A 20867-nucleotide genomic window follows, 5' to 3' on the forward strand; every position below is an offset into this window, starting at 1 on the left:
GAACCGAACCGAAACAAAACCGATAAACCCGATCAAACCAGGTAAACAATCTGAAGTTCATAAAAATAAAGAAAACGAGGACCATGGTGGGAATCGTTTGAAAGCAAAGCGTCACAGCGCACGCAATCTATGCATGAGGGTCGTAGACACAGAGGAAGAATGGGACTGAAGAATATATGCTTTACGCCTTGAACACACGATCCAGCTGCCTCAACGCGCGCATGTCCTCGCCGCCGAACCCAATCTTGTCGCTGGGTATGTCGCGCGGCCCCTCCGCCGCCCGCCCGTTCGCGACTACGGCTACGGGGGTATGTGCGGTTGCAGGAGCGCCCGAGCCAGCGGGTGCAAGTGAAGGCGGGGGTACGGCTGCTGAGATCGACGGCAAGGAGCCCGGCGTGCTGTTCATGAGCACATTGATGCTTGGTACAGCAGCGCCGTTGGTCTCTGATGGTGATCTGGAGAGCGGGTTCGGAGGCGGGATGCTGAGAGTCGCAGGTGGGGGAGGAGGAGCTTGGCTGAGAACTCGCGGGCTGCGGGTGCCGGGTAGAGGGATGGCGACTCCGTTTACATGCGGACTTGGGTGAGGGTGTGGAGGCGGAATGCGTGGAGAGGCGCGGCGGTGGTCGGGACCGTACTCGGGCGGGGTGGGCTCGGCCATGACGCGAGGTGACCGGGCGGGAATAATGATCGACCCTTGCGGGATTAGGTGTGCTGGTATTGGGACACCCTCCATCGGATGGATTGCTCGATCGTAGACTGCGCGATCGTAGCCCGGTGGTAAGCCCGGTTGTTGCGGCGGCGCTGGAAGGGCGTGGTATTGTGGTGGATGGTGCGGCGAGACGTAGGCGGGATAGTGAATTGGGACGGCGGGGGGAGTCCCCAAGGGTGTTGGGGGCCAGGCGTAAGCGGGTGCATATGACTGCGGGTGAGCCGCTCCGGAGCGAGCATACGCTGCGGCCATGGGATGCTGAGGCGGCGGTGGCGGCGGCACAGCGTAAGGCGCGCCCGTCATCGGACCGCGCGTGACGACGGGGAGATTCTGCTGATCGTTGACGGTCGATTCCGGGTAAAGGCCCTTTTGCGGGCGCACGCTGCGCAGGGCAGGGTCGGTGGACGGCTGCAGGAGATTGGCGGCGTTGGGATGCCCCCGCGAGTAGTAGCTGATGAGATGGAGGTGCTGGCCAGTGGAGGTCGTGATACTGAACGATTGCTTCATTAAGCCGTCAGGCTTATACCGATACCCGTCTGGACCATCGTCGAGTCCCTCTCCGCCGTCGTCGCTGCCGGGTCCCGATTCTGGCGTTTTGCCACCTCTCGTCGGCTGCGTTGGGACGCTGGTGCCTCCGCGCTTTCCCTCCATCTCACGATACGTTAAGAAACTGCCTGAAACACGACTGGCGCTCCATGATTTCCCATCGGTCCAGCGTCGCATGCCCGCTTCCCGTTCGTCCCAAACAAACACCGACCCGGACTGGATCAGCTGACGCTCCTTTTCAGAAAGCCGCCGCTGAACGCGGGGCAGCATACCGATACGACATGCTTCGAAGAGAATAATAGCGTCCGCTGGCGTGCGGACGTGGCCGTGATACGTCTCCATCCAACTTCGGTGGTAGGACCCCGAGGCCGAAGATTTCAGGGCCACGGGGGGTGAGTTGTACTCGAAAATGGTGAAGTTTTGTGTAGGTGGTTAAGAAAAAAATTGACCTGTCGGGGCATGCAGGATTACCCAAACAGGCAAGTCGGACAGGCCCGAAGGGACTGAAGGGGCTGTTTCATCGTCAGGAGGTGATCAGGAGGCTGGGTAATTTGAAGGAAAGGCACTTACCTATATGAAGCAGGGGAGGGAGAGACAGAGGGGGAGGGGATCGAGAAAAGAGATCCGATGCAGAGTCAGAGTCAGAGGCAGAGTTAGAGTCCGGGCGGGAGATGCGGGAAGGGAGAAGAGGATGACAGTTTGGAAGGACAAAAGAAGAGTCAAAAAAGTAAGAATTCAGGTAAGAATTAGAGCGGGTGGAGCCAACCCCACTGCGCAAAGTTAGTCTATACAGACGTTGAGACCAGTCAGGTTGCAGGGGACAATCAGGCTTGCAGGACGGAGCTGGACTGATTCATGGGCCAAAGTCTACACAGGCCGTCCAGAGCAGGGAGACAGAGTCAGGCAGCGTGCCGATGAAAGAAAGGAATAAAAGAAAGAGCGAGGCAAGCAGCGGGAGTCTCTCTCTTGTCGCTCAGTAGTGGCGCCCACCAGAAGGGAATAGAGCGTGACTTCTGAAGCTTAAGCTTAAACCAACACGAGGAACCTTAACTCTCGCTTACCGTATTTTACGCCCCACTCGCTGGGCTTGGAAAGGCTGTGGCAATTATTTGCAGGCAAAATAAACGAGCCAGCCAGGCACCCGGATTCTTTGCGTTCTTGCACGGATTCCAGCTGAATAAAGCTTGTCCCCAGTGGCTATGACTCGCTGTGCACCGAACTGAAGGATCAGTCAGCTGCTCCTGGTGCCCTTCCAATACGGAGGACTTCTTGACCGTGGCAGTCGCAGTTGGTCAGAAAAGGGCAGAAAAGCCAGCAGGTTACGTAGCTGGAATAGAGCTGGGGAGTGGTGACACTGCGTCAATAATAATCAAGAGAGCCTTGACTGACTCGGTAGCATCGTGCGACAAGACGCCAGGATAAGCGTATCGCCAACAGAGTCGGCCCAATTTAGTTGGCTCCTTGGCTGCGCAGCTAGGGCCACTTGTATCATTACCACTCCAAAAGACAGATCGCCTGATGAATCACATCATCGTCTCTTTGTCTCTGACGGGACGAGAGAGCCAGTTATCGGCCTTGAGCAGTCGCAGCGCGGGCATCGATCAGGGGTGCTGTGGAACGTTGCACAGGCTTATCTCCACTAGCATAATTGGTTTAAAGTAGGCCTTTTCTGCGAGGCGATAAAATACCTCAATCCCAATGCAGATATGCTTAACGCCAGTAAGGTTGGCAACTTGGCATCCCCGCGTGCTCCACTGCCACCTCCCGACTGACTCTTGGCTTTTGGCTTTGAGCCGGATCCGACGGAAGAGTGAGTAAGACATTCCACCTTTCTTTACATAACGATTCATAATATTCTTCTCAATGGCCTGTAACTTATATTAAGAACCGGTTCCTGCTTACCCACAGCCCAGCCCACCCACTCATCCATTATCCATAATCCATCTCGCATAAATTCTCCGTGCTATCCGCCCTCGGGGCTTCCAAGCCTTTTAGAGTAGCTGCGCCCAGCCGAGCCCTGGGCTGAAACGCCTCTTCGTATCGTCGGTCCACTGTCCTAGCAAGGATCCCATGGAGCAGGATCGCGGTGGCGAGGCAACGTTAACAGAGCCGAACCTGTCATGGGCAAGACCGCCCCTTACTCGATCGGAGAATTACCTTAGCTTGGCGAGTTTTGGCCCCTCGTTATATTAGCTCGCATGCAACAGGAGCGAGTCGTTCTCGCCGTCTCGGAGGCTTGGGGGGCTTGGAAGGAAGACGATACTCCATAAGGATGAGCAATACGGAGCAAGCATCCACGTGCCTCGCCTCCGTGACTCCCATTTCTTGTCTGGTCTTGGCTCTGGCGTCTTTATCTTTATCCTTAATTTTATACTTTGTCAGCGTCCACGGTCGCCCGTCGTATCCCTGACTGCATCGGGGCCATCGATCCGATCGAGATGCTGCTTTCCATGGACGATCCAAACCTTCTCCTCGGAAGTCGGACACTGAGTTTCGCGAGGGGTCATGATTGCGTTGCCTCCTGACTCTGCGTTATGGATATGGTTGATAATTAGGTTGTATACTCCGAGCGCTGCGTGGGCAGGGGGCGGACTGTGCCGACGTGGATCCGCTACTCCGAGTCCGTTGTGTCCATCCCATGAAAATTCGTCGTCCGCGATGTAACATTAATCTTTTGATTTGATAGTCGGATATGATGATCTCGGCTGCGTATTCGTAACCCGTAAGACTGTAAATTGTCTCGGAAGTCGGAAATTCTGGAGGTATGACTCGGTACCGTAGTTGACTGTGGATGAGTGAGATGGAAGAGTGCGGCTCCTCGGAGTTACCGATGGCTTAGTTGGCTTAGTAGTGCCTTCCATGTAGGGCAGGTGCCTGGAGTCACGGGACCGGCCAATGTTGTTTGGTCTCCCTTGGCCATCTCTGGTAACAGGGAGAGCTTTCTCGTACAGTGCATCAGGCTGCCAGAATATTGTTTTTCTTTCTGAATGTTGTTTCGCTAAGTCGTTATCGGTTTTGTCTGGAAAACTCGAGTATCCACTTAAGCCTTAGGCACCACCAACGATGACTTGATAAAAATAGTCATCTTATACACATTTATCTCGATCTTATGAAAGCATAACGGGTAAGGCGTTCTTAAACAACTGCTCATGATGGAGCCTGCCGCTAATAGCTCTAGGAATTATCCAGGTACGCCTGTTATTCAAAATCCTGCAATAGCCGTCTACCAACACTCCATCAGCTCCACTGCGCACTATGCTTCAGCCCATTGAACATCAGCCGAATCCGCACTATAGACGAGCTTCCAGATGCCGCTTGGTCGCTTTGCAGTGTCGACGAATATGTTACTCTACCAGAGTGGGAAGGCTGCGAGGAGTGCACAACGGCGGAGACAGGGTGTTGCTACGTTATCCGTGATGCAGAGTCTGTGCACACAGGGGCTGAATATACCGGTCGACCATGGTATGACGAGATACTATGGTTCGAGCACGAGGGGGAATTTGCCAATGGACAGCTTCCGTCTCAATGGTCGCAACTCCCTATCGTCAATTATGGCGAGCCGCTGGAAAAGAGCAATGATAGGTTCGGCGTGAAAAGGGAGGCTCTTGACCATATTGCGGGCCCTGGATGCAAGTCAAATGAAGGTGCATATAAAGGGTCTCAAATCTCGATCGACGAGATGCGCGGGTGCCGCACAGCGCAGTTCCTTGTTTGGAAAGAGGGAGATGAGATGACCTCTGAGGGTCTGACTTGGGAGCCCGAAGCAGACGATTTGGAATTCGAGGCAGAGAACGATTATTTTCTCTCTGGAGTCTGCGATGATGTGCCGCTGTATTAATTCGACGCGCCAATTTCCACGGCTAGGCATGGTGACTAGATTGTCCAGGCCCCTGGGGATCCGCAGTCGAATTTCGATAAATATGAGGCTTCGCTTGCCTTCCACTCATGGTGTTGGGATGTTTGGATACGGATATGCAAGCTTCGAGTTGGACATTTTGTTGTTGATCGTCTGGTGGACTGGCTCGATACCGGGAACCATAATTACTTTGGGGTGAATCATGATTTTGACGACGAAAACGAAAACGCCTATGATAAAATGGATGGGAGAGATAAATATGGCAGCGGCTACGACTATACTGTCACGACCCATTCTTCGTTCCGAGACTGCACGAGCTCATTGACAAAGCAGCCAGCGCCGACATCAATGCCAGCCCAGACCCTCCAGATCCCCTACCTGCCTCCGAAGAGTTGACAGAGAAGGGCCGCTTCACGGATCTACCCGCAGAGATCCGGTCCATGGTCGTAGATCATCTCACTTCAAAAGATATCCACAACCTACGCGTCGCCTTCCCAAGTACCTCCCCTGACCTACTTAATACTACCTGGAAACGCATGCTACAAGAAGATATGCCCTGGGTATGGGAACCATGGAGCTCCGAGCCGCCTTATTTCTGGGCAACCGTGACCCAGCAAGGCGTCGAGAAACATTGCAAGCAGGATTCTGTCTCTGGCCATACAATCAATGTCAACAAGCGAATATCAAACCCCCCTTGGGCATGGAAAGTCCCGCCGCTCAGTACTACAGTGTGGCGCAGGTTATATGACGATCTCAAGCGGGAAACGCTGAACATAAGAGGCTTGAGGAAGCGTAGGAGGATTTGGGGAAATCTCGAAGAAGCGGTCAAGGGCGTAACGGGGGCTTGGGATATAAAAAACTGATAACCAAGGCGAATGTCTGAAGACTGTCAATACTCGATTTCCGCTTGGGATCGCTTACCGGGCTGATCTTATTGTCTTTTGAGCCTGACATTGCCCAGACAGGCTACTAGACAGTCCCATGGGTGGTTTATCTTCTAAGTAACCACCCCTGCACGCGCGGGCGGATTAGCTAAGTCTAGACCCCGCGTTCTAACAAGTCCGAATGGCGCTTGCGATTCCCTCAGCTTGTCCCACGCTCCTTCCTCAAAAGCGCACATATCCTTCCCAATCATCCTGCTTTGGTTGTTTCTGTCAATACATGTTGATCCATCAGAGATGTCATCTCCTACCAGTGCCGGCGCCCTCCAGACACACCAACTCGTCGAGAATCATAGCATCTTGATCCGAGATGAAATATATGGAGCGGAACTGGTCCATGAGCCAGTCCTCATAGAGCTTCTTCAAAGCCTGGAGGTGCAGCGGCTACAAGGCATCTGCCAGCACGGAGTCACTGGATTCTTGGGCCTAACACCACGAGTCACACGACTCGAACATTCAGTCGGTGCATTTCTACTCGTGCGAAGACTCGGTGCCACGCTTGAAGAACAAGTTGCTGCTCTTCTCCACGACATCTCGCATACTACCCTCAGTCACGTCATCGATCACGCCATCTCCAAGCCCGGCGAAGGAAGCTATCACGAGGTTCATAAGGCACGGTATCTTGAGACGACGCGGCTGCCGAATATCCTCGCCAGACATGGGATCACCCAGGAGGTGTTCGAAGAAGAACTGTTCCCTTTAGTGGAGATGCCGTCGCCTCAACTGTGTGCTGATCGCCTGGATTATGCTTTACGCGACGCCGTCGGCTTCGGCAAGCTTGCTGTGGAAGACGCCAGAAGGGTTGTCGCCTCGCTGAAGGCTTTTCCCAATGCTACAGCGGCCCGCCGTTTGCTGGTTCTGGACGATCCTCATGTAGCGCTGATGCTTTCTCGCGCGTATATCGCTGTCGACAGAGATACCTGGTCGAATCCGGCCCACATCGACATGTATCAGCGGACGGGGCAAGTGATACGCGAACTGGTAGAGGCAGGGTCCCTGAACGATAGGGTGTTGTGGCAAGTGTCCGACGCAGAGTTTTGGGCTCTACTTCGTCAAATAGCGAATCCTGAGCAGCTTCGCGCTATCGAGAGACTGGAGGTCGAAGGGCTTCCAGAGGACAATGGACTCCGGTTGCCACAGGTGGTTAAGATTCGAACTCTCGATCCAGATGTTTGGCAAGGAGGAGAAAGTCAGCCCGTACCGTTGTCGATAGTGTTGCCAACGTGGGGATCAGAGCGCCAGCAGTACATTCTCAGTCGTAGTCAGGACCGATGATGAGTTTTGCATCGTAGGTAGCTATGACGGTCTACAAATCGAACATAAGGGTGAGAGCGAGGCGCAAAGGCATTCGTTTATTGGGCCGTAACGCAACGAATGTCTGAGACTATTATATTGATACACTATGTATGCTCGGGTTGCAACTTGGCATCCCTGCCCATGTGGATTCTGTATGAACCAAACAGTCCCAAACCACGCTGGCCGACATAAGGTAGATGGCTCTGGGACATGCCCGTACATTCTAAGTATATGGTAAAAGTGGCAATTATATGGGCGGCCTTGCTGGACTAGACGAGGGCAGCCCCAAGCTCAACTAGCGCGCTCTCCACGGCAAGGCCGCTGGACTATACGAGGGCAACCCCTAGCCCAATGTCCTTGTTATAGATAGCTGGCACCCCCATGGACGAACAAGCTGGACTTTTATGGGGGCAACCCCAAGCCCAACTAGCTCGCCCTTTATCCATGGCCAGGGCCTCTGGACTGGATGAGGGCAGCCTCTAGCCCAACGGCCTGGCCGATAGATGTAGGAGGGAAGGAAGGGGAGAGGGGGAAAGAATGAACGAGCGAGATATTTGTACTTGGTGAGTTCAAGAGTTTGGATTACCAATTCTCGGAGGGGAGGGCCGGGACGCGGTTCCTGGCCTGTTAGTTTATAGTGGGAGGCTGTAGAACGGGATAGAATGGAGTTTAGTAGATGTTTCTATGAATGGCACGTAGTAGAACAGTATGGAACGTAGTTGAGAAGATGCGATAGCTAGGGCTTAGCTTGAAATGTGATGCTACTCGGACATAGAGATGGAACAGCCCGAGTACTATCTGCTTGCTCTGTCCTTTGATTCACCAGATTCTTGGATCAATGCGAAACATTGCTCTTTTCTTGGCTACACATAGTACAAACCAATATTCATATCCTACACTCACCTACCTATACAGGTACATAGTCATTATAATACAGTCGAGGCTATCTAACAATCCGCTCGCCCAAAGTATCTCGGAAAAGCAACCGTATCCCGAATACTCTGCACACCAGTCAAATACCCCAAGAAGCGATCGAAACCGAGCCCAAACCCACCATGCGGCGCAGACCCCCACCTCCGCAGGTCCGCATACCACTGCAAGTGGCTCAAGTCTTCGCCCGGCCGAAGGCCCGGATACGATGCTCCTCCTTCTGACGGGGCCTTGATGAGCCCGTGCTCGCGCATGTTCTGGATGAGTTCTGGGAGCCGGTGCTCCCTCAACGAGCCGCCGGCGACTTCGCTGACTTCGGGGAGGAGGAGGTCGAAGCAGGCGACGGTTTCTCCCTGAGGGTTTGATGTATGCGACGGCGACATGTAGAATGGCTTGATGGCTTTCGGGTAGTCTGTGACAAAGACGGGCTGGCCGTTGTTGAGGGATTCGACGATGTACTGCTCGTGTTCGAGCTGTAAGCCGCCGTTCCAGGTAGGCTCGAATTCAAAGGCTGTTTTCCCTTGAGAGACGGCATCTTGTAGGGCTGCGATGGCCTCTGTGTAGGTTATGCGGCGCCATTTGGGACCTTCCATTAGATCGGTCCAGCGCTGGCGGAGGTTAACCGGTTGATCCGACTCCGGAGCTTCTGGGCCCTTATCGCGCTTGAATGAAAGGATCTCTTGTCCCGTGGGTGTTTCGTATAGTCGTCGTGTGAGGTCGCGAAGGAGGTACTCGACCGTGTCGGTGAGCGCGTCAAGGTCGGAGAGGAAGTTCACCTCCGCTTCGAGCATATAGAACTCGCTTAGATGACGCGGGGTATCGCTCTTTTCAGCCCGGAACATGGGCGAAAGCGTCCAGACGTTGCCTAGCTCCGCGGCGTAGGCTTCTAGATGAAGTTGGGACGACACGCTGAGGTACTTCGGCGCTCGAAAGAAGTGGTCATGTTCATTTTCCGGGAGACCCTTGGTCAGCGTCTCGCGCGGGACGACAGCAAAGGTCTCGCCCGCGCCCTCACAATCCGAAGACGTTATTACCGGCGGCTGGACCTGGATGAAGCCGCCGTTTGGAGCGCCGCGGAAGACGTTCCCAAGCTGGTATAGGACTTCTGATCGGAAGCGAGCGAGGAGGGCGTTCATGTCGGTTCGGAAGCGGAGGTGAGGGACATGGCGGAGGAACTCGGGGCTGTGGTACTTTTTCTGGATAGGATATGTCTGTTCAAGTCGGCATGTCGGTCAATGCAAGTCAACTTCGTCATCGATAATGGTAGATCTACCTCTGGGTGTGCTTTGCCCATGATGTCTACCGCCGTCACCTGCAGTTCATGACTCTGCTCCTTGCCAGGCGGGCAAGCTTTCCATACACCTGATATCTCTATCGCCGTTCCGGTCGATAATCTGCGCCCAACCGATTAGCAAGGTCCGAAAGTCAAAGATGACCGCGATGACTTACTCGGCTGCTTGCTCAGGCTTCAGGAACGCCTGTACGGCCTGAGATGAGGATCCATCGGTAATCTCCGCAAATGCGAAGCGCTTCTGCTTGCGGACAGAGCGAACGAAGCCCTGCAGCTTGATTTCCTGGTCTTCAAGACTGCAGGGCTCTTGCCGGCTGTTTTGGAGGACTTGCGCGCATCGGAGAAGCGTCGGACTTGGCGCTGCTGGAGGCTTATGGTTCAGTCTCGCAAGAGACGTGGCGAATGTCCGCCGCCATATCTGCATTTCTGCTAGGCGAGATCAATTGTTGTGAAACGAGCGAGCAGTGATTGTTGCGGTCGAGTCGGAAAATCGCCGGATGATTCAGCTGGAGATAAGCCGAGGTGTTATCGATAACAAATAGCAGCTTCCCTTATCGATAAGACATCCCCTCCACCAAGGTACCTTCCATTTCGGCCTTCTCACAGCATAAAAATCGCATCACAATGTGAAACCGATTCAAGCCCAGAGGGAATACAAGTTATGGATGTTAGCCGCGGCTTGATGTCGTCGAATTATCCCTTCAGTTGTCTATTAGCATCATGATTATCGATTTGCATGCTTTCATCAAGCATTGAAGCATGGCCTCTGCGTTCGGCTCTGAAAAGAAAGGTACGGTGGGCCTTATTTGGCAAGGAGCATACGTCTGAGAACAGCACTACGAGTTGCGGTATGTGAGGGTCATCAGAGGGTTGCGGAAATGTTGCTCGACAGCGGCGCCGATGTTCATACACAACACGGGAAGCGTGGCGATGCTCTTCAGATTGCTTCGTACCAGGGGTATGAGCAGATTGTGAAGCTTCTCCTTGCTGAGAATACGCGAACAGTATACCTGTAAGGACAGAGGGAGATTACTTGGTTAAGGTAACTTTGTTGGCTGCGAGGGAGACACTCGTCTTGACTTGGCACTATTCTACTTCCAAACACATTGACTCAAGATATATGGCAGCCAATATTATACATCTCGGACTACTGTCCTTTCAATGTTCCAGATATCCCAAGTCTTCCGCAATTACAGTGATTACGAGACACCCGAGGCAAGACGTAGTAGCCATCAAACCAACCTTCTCTCCAGATCATGATCAGAGACATCATCCAGCACAGTCTCATTCTTCCGCTTCGCCTTCCGCCTCGCAATCTTATGCATCCGCGTGTCACGCTCTGTCTGCCGGGTGACCCACCATGTGTAACCGATTACCAGCCCGCAAAGAGCTATGAGACCCATCGAGAGCCCGAATGGCAGTTGGTACCGTGGCGAATAGCTTTCCTTGAACATTTGTGGCCCGATCGCATCACCGGTCTGCCCGCAGCTTCCGACGAAAGCTATCGCAAACGCGGACCCGGTAGCTCCAGTCATTGTTTGCGCGCGCCAGGCCCATTTTATACTGGCGTATCTAGTTAGTAAACAGTAGGTATAAAGTTGAAGCATTGGCTGAAGACTCACGGAACATGTGCACCGGCAGCTGCATTGCCAATCATCATGGCGATGTAAACACCAATATCATTGGGGTACGCTACCAGCACAGAGTAACAGGCTATGATGACAGCCGTGCAGACGATGTGGAAAACCGGGAGCGGGATCTGCGGGTATCTGTCGGACCCGTACCCGCAGAGGATGATGAAGATGATGGCCAGGACAGACATGGGGATATTCAGGATTTGGGCCGTTGCAATGTCGCTGAACCCCATGTTCGCGATGATGGTTGGCTGGTAAAACTTGACGCCGCTGCTCCCACTTGTTATGAGTGCTGACATGAGCGTGAAGAGCCATAGTCTGCGGTCGCGGAGGCTCGTGATGATTTCCTTGACGTCGAAATCCTTCTCTGCGGCTCGCGGGGAGTTTTCTGGCAGGCGCGTTTGAAGGAATGCCCGCTCCGTTGGCGAGAGCCATTTTGCTGTTGCGGGGACTGGAACCGGGCCTGGGTTAGGGCTGGTCTACCAGGTTACAGCAGGTGGTCAACGTACAGTCCGGCAGGAAGACGAAGACGACGAATGAGAGCAGGACTGTTGCTGCACCTTCGACGATGAATAGCCTGCGCGCCGAGTCAGCGATCATGGAAGTTTGTTTCATGTTTATGGCTCTGAAGCATACCATTGCCAGCCGGATATGTTGCCGGCACCGGAGATATTATGGAATGCATACGCAAGAAGGCCGCCTATAATACCAGCAGTATTCCCAACGACATCTTGTGACTGTCAGATATGTTCAACTGAAGGATACCGGGCAGTATACTTACAAACCCACACCATCCGGACTGCGATCTCATCAGGTCGGTACCAGTACGTAAGGTGGAGAACGATTGTGGGATACATTGAGGCTTCGGTCTTGATCCGTGTCAGACATTGTTCCTCGACAAGTCTCCAGTCGCATCTTACCACTCCGAGCATGAAACGCACTGCATACAGGCCAGCCCGATTGGTGACGGCAGCTGTGCAAGCCGTGACAACGCCCCTTCGAGATCATTATGAATTACCACCCAACAGCCATACTCAGAAGACTTACCAGCTAAGCATGATTCTAGATTGCCACCGGGATGGCCTGACCTTCTTGACAAGCAGCGTGAACGGCGTCTCGGCCACAATGTAGGGCACTGTATACAAAACCGTGATCATGCCGTAATCATCAGACGTAACCCCCAGCTGGGTCATGATATTGCGATAAGTGCCCTTGTTCATGATGCGCGCATTGGAAGCCTGAGCCAGTCAAGTCAGCCTTGCTCTAAGCACCCAGCCAATATAGGATGTATTTGCTCACGTTGTTCTCGTCGATTTTCTTCACCAGATAGAGCATCGTCAGGATGGGCACCAAGCGCCAGTCCACCCGGCGAATTAGTCTTTTTTCTTCGTCTGCATTCAGCGCGGTGAGGACCTCTTCGCGGTTGATTTCGTTCTCGGCCTCGTCCGTAATGACACCGGCATCTTTCCCCGTACGCTTCGCCGTCTTGAAGGTGAAATCGCGGCTTGAGGACGGTTCCGCCTCGGCTGTCGATACCAGGGTATCGTTTACCTTAACCGAAGCCATGGCGAAGTGTCCCCTGACCGGAAAATCTCAAGAAAGGTTAATAGCAGAAGACATGGTGTAGCGCGGACCTGGTCGCTATTGATGCCCTTTAATCGCTTGTTTGCTTAAGAGCGGGGAACCTGGATATACTAGACGGTCATATACTTCGATCCTGTGGTCGCGTAAGTAAAAGGATTGGATTTCAATACCCGTTGCAGCCTGAATGTCGCATGTTCTCTCGAGGAACGTTCCCTCTGGCAGCAAAGACTCGTTTAGTGAAATTTCATCTCAAGCAGACCCATTCTGCGTCCTAGGCGTGACTCTATCTGTTTATCTTGGCCAGACCTTCTGCCTACATAGACAAGAGACTATCGGACAGCGTAGGTCGACCTCTCTCTGTTGAGTAGTTAGCATCTAGTATCGCATCTCGTGTCGAGAGATTGCAGTCACCTGGTCCACCCCCACGCCGAGGCATCTGCAGCATGATGGGCAGCTGTGCGTATATGGTAAGCATGTATGCTTTTTATTTCGACCTGATAGATTAGCAGGAGTCTATCTTCTTAGCCATCGCTGGGTTTTGTGTGGTCGATGGGTGAAATTAACACGGTGGTTGGTGTGTGTAGGACGATAGGGATCTCGGGAATGTCTAAAAGGTCGTATCTACCCCAGTGGTTTTGAGACGCGGCCATTATTGCACTAGCCGTGGAACTAAAGACGTAAAGCAACAAAAAAGAAGTCTTGACACTGGTTATCCAGAGAATATGGAGATGTCCAATTTGCTTAGGGAGAGTGTACATTCAGACTGTCAGAATATATAAACATTTTCAACACGACGCCAAAACGGATGGAAACCAACAATATCACATCGAACCGATTACTCGCGCTGTTCGTAAGCCTTGCGTTCTTCTTCAATCATGTCGACTGCCTCGGCCAGCTCGCCCTTGGCTGCGGCTGCATATATTTCCAATCGTTGCCGGCCGCCATTTTCTTCACCTCCGTATCCCATGTCAACCAAAGCGGAAACGCACTCCTCGAGAGCACGTCGCTTCTGTTCTTTCCTGGATCCTCTCGTGGGTGCCTGCAACTCTGGATCCTCATCATGTGCGCTCAAGTTCGGTGGCTGGTCTGGAGTTGGCTCGAATGGATGATGAAAGGACGCTCGATGGCGAGGACCCCTAGGGGGCCGTGGACCACGAAGAGAGTGGCGTTCAGTGGCTCGTCGTCTCAACCCGGGCTGAGGCTCAAAAGGATCGAAGGATCTTCGGTGTGTCTCTGGCTCCCTTATGGTGGTTGCTCGGTAGAGACCCCAAGGAGTTTGGTAATGAGGATTGAGGCGCAAATGGTGTGGGGCATGAGGACGTTGGTGGTGGATGATAGGAGGCTGAGGGCTTGCTGGGGGCGCAGCATGAGACCAGTAGATTGGATTCGGTGAAAAAGCGCCGGGGTAAGGCTCATATGGATTGACGGGACCTCTAGCAGCCTCCCCAGCGGCTGTCCGAGGGTCTCCTGGATTTGTAGTGTTCGAAGACGAGTTTGGTTGACTTGCACCAGAGGACTGTCCAGCCAGCATGTGTGCATCTAGTTGAGATACAGGCGGGAAACGGGCTTCGGTTTGAGCAAGCAGCATGTCATGTACCGTCTTATGGCGTACCTCCGGATCAGTGTTGTTGCTCGGCAGAAAGACGGGAGTATTATCGGCATCATCAAGATGAACAACACCCGACGCCTGTGTAAAGGAAGCCGTCATGGGATTTGATCCCTCAGACTCCTGGGACAGCACCTCTGTGATAGGGGCATGGTCGACATATTCAAGATTGATGCGATGTCCATCTATAACTGTCCCTTGCAATTCCTTCATTGCCCTCGTGGAATTTTCATCCGATATGAAACTGAGATAGCCAAACCCTGCATGCTTTCCACTCTTGGAATCTAGCGGGAGATTCACGACAACCTCGAGACCTTTAGACAGAAACACGTCCTTGACCATCGCCTCGGTTACGTTGAATCCGATATTACCAATGAACAATGATCGTGATGGGTGGGACTCGTGACTAGATGGCTCCAATTGATTAAAGTGAGTTTGAAGTAATTCAGCTGCAGTGTCAGGGCCTCGAATTGCGGCGGAAGGTGCCAGGCCAAAGCCAGACGAAGATGTCGGCCAGCCTAAAGGAGGCATGTATGGGAGCTGAGTAGGACCCCAAAAAGGATGAAGAGACGTAGGTAGCTGGGAATTTGAAGCCGGGTTTGGAGCGGTTGCTGACTGCTGAATTGGAGAAGCCGTGAAATTGCCTGGTGGTGTCTGGCCGGAAGCTGGATTATCTTGCTGACGAGAGGCACCCTCTGGCCCATTATTGGGTGCGTTCGCCGCCGGAGTAGTTGACTCTGAGAAACTTGGGAAGCTGGAGAATATGCTATCCGCCTGGCCTGGGAAAGCGCCTCGAATGCCAGATTCGAGGGTATCCATCAGCGTCTGTCCCATTCCACCAAGCTGGACGCTCATTTCGCGCAACCCGTTCATAGCGCTGTACGGTGTAGGGAGCTCCGAGAAGAGATTAGCATTTACTGGTAAATTGTCTCGCCTGATGGTTTCTGGTATGTTGTTAAGAGTGGCTAGCATAGTTTTGATCTGCTCCTCAAAAGCCAAGAGTGTGTTTCGCATGGAGTCTGTGAGGTCGTTTGGTATGTTTCTTCGAGCGTTGTCCAAATGTCTCTCCAGCTCGGGCAGTCTGGACAGCACCCCGGATTTGATAATCTCTGCCACTTCTACGAGACCACGTAGAGCAGAAGCAAAGGCTTCGGCCGTCTCCCGTGGGACATTGGGGGTCGATTCGGCCTGTGCTGTCCTTGGCGAAGAGGTGCTCTCAGAGGCGTTGATTTCCGGACGCTGCGATTCGTTCATCAACCTGGCCATCTCCGTTTCGAAAGCAGAAAGAAAAGAGTCAGATGTCTCGTCTTCAGCCCGGTTCGTCCTGTCATCCTCAACTTGCGACATCTGATCACGACTAGTATCAGGTTGTTCAACTTGGGATGTTGCTGGACGTTGATCCGAGTCCATCGCAGCGACATCTGTATCCGGTAATTCCGGGACCTGCTGGCGCTCGTTGTATTCATACCGTTTCCAGAGATCTATGACCGACTTTCTTCGTCTGATGTCGAATAGATGTATGGTCGATGGGAAATCTGCATCGGGATTTTGGGTAGGCGGTTCGTCAAGGCGCTGGGCGAGCTCGAGGGATGAGCCGACCTAAAACCTATCAGCAAATGCAAGAAAGAATGTTTGCTGATCAAGGCACTTGCCGTGATGATATCTCCATCGTCATCATCTAGATAAGACAAGCGAGCTTGGGGATGTATATAGGCGATTTCATCGTAATCTGCTGCGGCCAACTGCACAAGTCCATCTCGTCGCTGAGGACCCACGCTCACATCGGTGGCATTGTACAGATCAGATGCGGTGTCTTCAATAACATCGTTTGATGGAGAATCCTCGTGGAAGTCCCTTATCAGAAACGGTTTAAGCATGTTAAAAGTATGACGGGCCCACGTATGGCCACTTGGCTGCGGGTAAAGGAGAGAAGACAACGACTGAAGATGCCAGCAGAACGATGGCAAACAATGATGAAATAATGAAAAAGACGATGAGAAGGAGGGAGATGTCTCTAAAAGAGAAGAGGAATGGAGCTTGTAAGAGGAGAGGGTGGCGCTGGGGATACGACGGCTGCTGCCTGTGATATCGGCAGACCTATCAAATCCAGCCTCGGAGTTTGTCTTTCAAAGCTTCCGTCAGGCGTCAGAGGGGGCGAATTTTGGATATACGAGGTAGTAATTATCGGTCATAGTAGTACAAGAGTGTGATAAAGGGGATCCAGGCAACGAGATAAGTTGCGTTGGAGCTTTCGGGAGCTTGAAACCGGCGGAAGGGTCTCTTGAGTCCAGTGCATTCGAAGCTTTGATAGTCCACCGTGATTGGATGTACCCCGCGTATTTATTGGTCGCAGGTGGATCAAATGATCATCACTGATTCTGTGCTAAATATATTGTTTTGCAGGTGCCTGGAAGGCTCAAAGGATGATACAGTGTGCGAATGGACTGGCCACGGCCTGGCTCCAGCCTCCAATATAGGCGTTGTTACTAGCAGAGATTGTTGCGGCCTTCAAATCAAATTATCCAATTCTTGAGCTTTTTTGTCCTTAGGCAAGCCCGCTGTCTTTGTATAGATTGGTACAGCACGTGACAAACACTAAAGCAGCAACAACACTTACGGTACTACCGGGTCGCATCGCATCTCAACTTTTATCGGAGAGACACCAGAAAACAACCATGCCCTATTCAATCAGGGCATATTGATTCTGACATTAACTGCGGACTTGTCAGGAAATAGGCCTTTGAGATCAATCGCCAATGGCCTCCTCGCAGAGCGATTCCTTCGACGCGTCCTCACCCCAAGCCCGGGACATACTATACTCGAACCTGCCTAACGCGTGATAAACCGGCAACGATTCGCCTCGCAAGCTTGCCGCAGCTCAATACATGCCCATGGCCACCACCGAAGACCCCCAAGCGCAATCCTTGACCCGCAACGTCCAGCATGTCGTTCTCGGCAACCTGCGCTTTCATACGTGGTACCAGTCCATATACCCCGAAGAACTCGTGAGCAAAGATACGGACACCCTCTATGTCTGTCGCTGGTGCTTTCGGTACTCCTGCGACATAAACACACATGCGAGTCATACGAGACACTGTCCGCATCGGACAACGCCTCCCGGAATCAAAGTCTACGACCATGCGGGCTACTCCATCTGGGAAGTCGACGGCGCAGACCACAAACTGTTCGGCCAGAATCTCTCGCTCTTTGCGAAGCTCTTCCTTGACCATAAATCTGTCTTCTTTGACGTCGTATCCTTCCTCTACTATATCCTCGTCTTCACCGATCCGAATAATAGCGACAATGGCCCAAACGAGACCTACCATATCCTCGGATTCTTCTCAAAAGAGAAGCTCTCCTGGGACGCGAATAACCTAGCCTGCATTCTTGTCTTCCCGCCATACCAACATAAACAGCTGGGAAAACTATTGATGGGAGTAAGCTATAAAATTAGCCGGTGGGAGCGGGATAGCAGCCTAATCGGGGGCCCCGAGAAACCACTCAGCGAGATGGGAAGCAGGAGTTACGGCCGGTTCTGGGAGGAACGGATAGCCAGGCATCTCCTTTTGCGCTCGTCTTCAGACAGCAACGAGGCGGCGGTTGGAGCGACAGCGGCGCACTCCGACGACTCGAAATCGCAAAAGCCGGCCTCTAATCGAGGCCGCAAGAAACACCCGCACGAACTCATGACGGTTCAGGAAATCGGCCAGGCTACAGGCATGCTGACGGAGGATGTCATCACCGCACTCCGTGGCCTGGGCGCCGTCGAGCCCGCGACACCCTCAAAGACACGCAAGGGGACGCAGTCGGGCTCGGGGGAGAGCGAGGCGATTCCAGTTGTCATTCGACGGTCCAAGGTTCTGGAGTGGGCTACAGCCCATACAGTCAGTATACGAGACCCCGTTCGGGAAGATGGCTTCTGCCTGAGCCAGTCGGAGCATACTAAAAATCGGGAATTGGTGATCTCAGATAGCGAAGAGGAAGAATAGTGGCTTTGCGTTTGTGCTTCTTGTTGGATACCCCTCTCCAGTGTTGATCCTTATATGCAGTAGGCAGCTCAATTACCTAGCAGTCTGTATATATTCTTGTTGAAAAGCTCCACCGATATTCAATGAACTCTATAACTAGTGATTATATATCCACGCTTGCTAGAGCTAGGGCAACAATATATCCAGTCCACGTGCAACTGGATACTCTAATGATATAGGTAGGCAACAGCAATGGTCGTATAGGAATTAAATTGATGGTATTAGTTACCCATATTTGAAGATATCCAGTACATTTTAGGCAGAAGCTGCTAAGATACGGCCCCCAAATGGTATGATTCTTTCATCTATATTTTGTATGTGAATTCCTTACTCCATGCCTCCGGGTCCACCCGATTTACCCATCTGCCTAGCCTTCAGGAGCTCATCACAGAGCAGCAGGTTAGAGGCGATACCTGTACTGGAAGCGACGCAGTTCCGCAGAACGCGGAAAGAATCAAAGACACCCTCCTGCACGGGGTCCATGGGCTCTCCCGTAGTCAGGTCCAGGCCAACAACGTTGCCCTCCGCCCGCTCCTCCTGCAGCAGAGCCAGGGAATCCTGGATGTCGTGTCCAGAATTATCGGCAAGGGTCTTGGGAATAATAAGAAGAGCGTCGGCGAAGGCCTCGACACCCCATCTAGCCTTGCCCTTGACGGTCTTGCGGAAGCTGTCCGACGTGAGGTGAGCATGGCAGGCGACTTGGAACGCTCCCGCACCAGGAATAACGCATCCATCAACGATGGTGTTGTACACTGATCGAAGACCATCTCGGACTGCATCCTTGACCTGTGCGATGGTGTGTCCGTTGGGGCCCTTGATGAGGATAGTAACGGACTTCGGGTCCTTGACCTCCTCGACGAATGTGTACTTCTCCTCACCAAGTTGGTGCTCATAGACAAGACCGGCCCACCCAAGAACATCAGGGGTAAGGTCCTCAACACTGTTTTGAGCGATACCTCCGCAAATAAGCTGAAGACGCTCCATGTTCCTTCGCTTGGCTCTCCGAAGCGCCATGATTCCGTTCTTCACCAAGACATCCAGACTCAGAGGGTCGATACCCTTCTGGTTGATAAGAACAAAGCCCTTCTTAGGGTCATCACCGCAGACCTGCTTCTTGAGTTCGACAATCTTCTGTAGCTTCGCGTCCACGAATTTGCGCTCGCTCTCCACCAGTTTGTCCCTCTGCTCGGCGGATGAATAGTAGAATCCCGAGTTGATCTCTGACTTTTCGTACTCGAGACTGACATTAAGAGTAAGGATAAAGGCGTTTTCGACGCGCTTCGGCATATCGGGGTGTCGGGCGCCGTGGTCCAGAGCAAGACCACGGATAAGCTGTGTGTCGGAAGAACTGCGGTGCTGCATTGTCATGATCTCAACCATGTGCAGGTCGGGCTTCTCCGGAGCTCGGTGAATAGCAAGTACGGCATCGACAATATCAGGAGTAAGCTTCTCGGCGAGCGCGCTGTTCAGCTTCGTGCTAAGGGAGGTTCGAGCGACGGAAAGAAGGAGTTCGCGATCGATCGCCCGTTCAATCTTGAATTGGTCGAGGAACTGTTCGCCAGCATAATCAGCGCTGTACCAGATGGAAATTTATACCACTCTTACCTTCAGAGCCTCGTTCTTTGCAATCTCGTAACCATCCGTGATGACTCGGGGGTGCAGTCCTTCCGAAATGTGACGATCCGCCTGCCTCAGGAGCTCTCCGACCAGCAACACAACCGATGTCGTTCCATCACCTGTGATATCATCCTGAGCAGTCGCAGCGCGGGCAATCATAACCTTGTGGAGTCAATATGAAGCATCGTCGCAGGGGAGGGTGAGGTCTTACGGCGGTGGGGTTTTGGATTTGCTGTGATCGTTAGTTACTTCATCGTCCACAGGTCTCCGGTAAAGAGTCAGCTTACCATCTCGCGCAACAGAACATTTCCATCCTTGGTCAGCTTGATCTGTTTGTAGCACCGTCAGAGACCGTTACTGTTTCAATGGCATGGATAGTTCGTACACCACCGGCACCGTCCACGAGCCTGACAATAATTAGCTTAGAACATCTGTAACTGGAGCTCGGAGACATACATCTTCAAGGTCCCCGATGGACCAAGGTTAGACTTCAGGACATCCTGAAGACCCTCACCAGCGCTGATGTTGACCTTCAAGGCCTCCGCTCTCCGCTGTACTCTGTTAGTCTCTGCACAATTACTGAGGGGCATTTCTCCATACCCTCGACTCCGCTTTGGGGTTGAGCAGCTGGGTTGCCGACATATCTGCAGAAGAAATATACAACGAGCAGATATATCCGGGGAAACGATCAAAGATCAAAAGACTAGCAACGAAGGAAAAGGAGCTTGCTGCTGCGAAAGTGTAGCCGCACACCCCGTAGCGTTTCCCGTCGAATGCGGTGAGCCCGGTGGTTTTGGCAAAAAGCCCACATTCGGGATTCTTACTAGCG

General features: G+C 52.7%; 10 protein-coding genes across 10 annotated transcripts; 5 read left to right on the forward strand and 5 right to left on the reverse strand.

The window, feature by feature from the left end:
* Positions 1-175: 175 nt before the first annotated feature.
* BDW74DRAFT_115286 (camp independent regulatory protein) lies at positions 176-2169 on the reverse strand. The gene is made up of 2 exons (XM_073721889.1): positions 1826-2169; positions 176-1767 (listed from the first exon to the last, which is right to left on the reverse strand). Exon 2 carries the CDS (start codon positions 1595-1597, stop codon positions 182-184), a length of 1416 nt encoding a protein of 471 aa, XP_073586773.1. The 5' UTR covers positions 1598-1767; positions 1826-2169; the 3' UTR covers positions 176-181.
* A 1023-nt stretch (positions 2170-3192) lies between these two features.
* On the forward strand, positions 3193-4132 carry BDW74DRAFT_148503 (uncharacterized protein). The gene is made up of 2 exons (XM_073723717.1): positions 3193-3345; positions 3413-4132. Exons 1-2 carry the CDS (start codon positions 3326-3328, stop codon positions 3663-3665), a joined length of 273 nt encoding a protein of 90 aa, XP_073586774.1. The 5' UTR covers positions 3193-3325; the 3' UTR covers positions 3666-4132.
* A 275-nt stretch (positions 4133-4407) lies between these two features.
* On the forward strand, positions 4408-5093 carry BDW74DRAFT_175833 (uncharacterized protein; the record flags this gene model as incomplete). The annotated part of the gene is made up of 2 exons (XM_073728443.1): positions 4408-4444; positions 4564-5093. 2 exons carry the CDS (start codon positions 4408-4410, stop codon positions 5091-5093), a joined length of 567 nt encoding a protein of 188 aa, XP_073586775.1.
* Positions 5094-5296: 203 nt separating this feature from the next.
* On the forward strand, positions 5297-6075 carry BDW74DRAFT_115300 (uncharacterized protein). Its single transcript, XM_073721890.1, has one exon. The coding sequence runs from the start codon at positions 5552-5554 to the stop codon at positions 5972-5974; it is 423 nt and encodes a 140-aa protein (XP_073586776.1). The 5' UTR covers positions 5297-5551; the 3' UTR covers positions 5975-6075.
* Positions 6076-6239: 164 nt separating this feature from the next.
* On the forward strand, positions 6240-7897 carry BDW74DRAFT_148508 (uncharacterized protein). Its single transcript, XM_073723718.1, has one exon. It carries the CDS (start codon positions 6290-6292, stop codon positions 7325-7327), a length of 1038 nt encoding a protein of 345 aa, XP_073586777.1. The 5' UTR covers positions 6240-6289; the 3' UTR covers positions 7328-7897.
* Positions 7898-8067: 170 nt separating this feature from the next.
* On the reverse strand, positions 8068-10019 carry BDW74DRAFT_148510 (asparagine--tRNA ligase SLM5). The gene is made up of 3 exons (XM_073723719.1): positions 9728-10019; positions 9552-9672; positions 8068-9489 (listed from the first exon to the last, which is right to left on the reverse strand). The coding sequence occupies exons 1-3, from the start codon at positions 9991-9993 to the stop codon at positions 8296-8298; spliced, it is 1581 nt and encodes a 526-aa protein (XP_073586778.1). The 5' UTR covers positions 9994-10019; the 3' UTR covers positions 8068-8295.
* Positions 10020-10672: 653 nt separating this feature from the next.
* Positions 10673-12870, reverse strand: BDW74DRAFT_115313 (uncharacterized protein). Its single transcript, XM_073721891.1, has 8 exons — positions 12503-12870; positions 12251-12441; positions 12124-12199; positions 11985-12072; positions 11840-11933; positions 11713-11780; positions 11192-11654; positions 10673-11132 (listed from the first exon to the last, which is right to left on the reverse strand). The coding sequence occupies exons 1-8, from the start codon at positions 12767-12769 to the stop codon at positions 10802-10804; spliced, it is 1578 nt and encodes a 525-aa protein (XP_073586779.1). The 5' UTR covers positions 12770-12870; the 3' UTR covers positions 10673-10801.
* Positions 12871-13499: 629 nt separating this feature from the next.
* On the reverse strand, positions 13500-16673 carry BDW74DRAFT_148512 (RNA recognition motif domain-containing protein). The gene is made up of 2 exons (XM_073723720.1): positions 16046-16673; positions 13500-15992 (listed from the first exon to the last, which is right to left on the reverse strand). The coding sequence occupies exons 1-2, from the start codon at positions 16268-16270 to the stop codon at positions 13623-13625; spliced, it is 2595 nt and encodes an 864-aa protein (XP_073586780.1). The 5' UTR covers positions 16271-16673; the 3' UTR covers positions 13500-13622.
* Positions 16674-16833: 160 nt separating this feature from the next.
* BDW74DRAFT_148513 (putative histone acetyltransferase (MysT1)) lies at positions 16834-18515 on the forward strand. Its single transcript, XM_073723721.1, has one exon. The coding sequence runs from the start codon at positions 17279-17281 to the stop codon at positions 18380-18382; it is 1104 nt and encodes a 367-aa protein (XP_073586781.1). The 5' UTR covers positions 16834-17278; the 3' UTR covers positions 18383-18515.
* Positions 18516-18525: 10 nt separating this feature from the next.
* BDW74DRAFT_148515 (chaperonin-containing T-complex subunit CCT6) lies at positions 18526-20788 on the reverse strand. The gene is made up of 7 exons (XM_073723722.1): positions 20639-20788; positions 20495-20589; positions 20424-20445; positions 20326-20367; positions 20250-20270; positions 20027-20200; positions 18526-19972 (listed from the first exon to the last, which is right to left on the reverse strand). Exons 1-7 carry the CDS (start codon positions 20678-20680, stop codon positions 18749-18751), a joined length of 1620 nt encoding a protein of 539 aa, XP_073586782.1. The 5' UTR covers positions 20681-20788; the 3' UTR covers positions 18526-18748.
* Between the last annotated feature and the right edge of the window lie 79 nt (positions 20789-20867).

The sequence above is a fragment of the Aspergillus multicolor genome (assembly GCF_047715735.1).
Source record: "Aspergillus multicolor strain CBS 133.54 unplaced genomic scaffold BDW74scaffold_5, whole genome shotgun sequence".
Classification (NCBI taxonomy): domain Eukaryota; kingdom Fungi; phylum Ascomycota; class Eurotiomycetes; order Eurotiales; family Aspergillaceae; genus Aspergillus; species Aspergillus multicolor.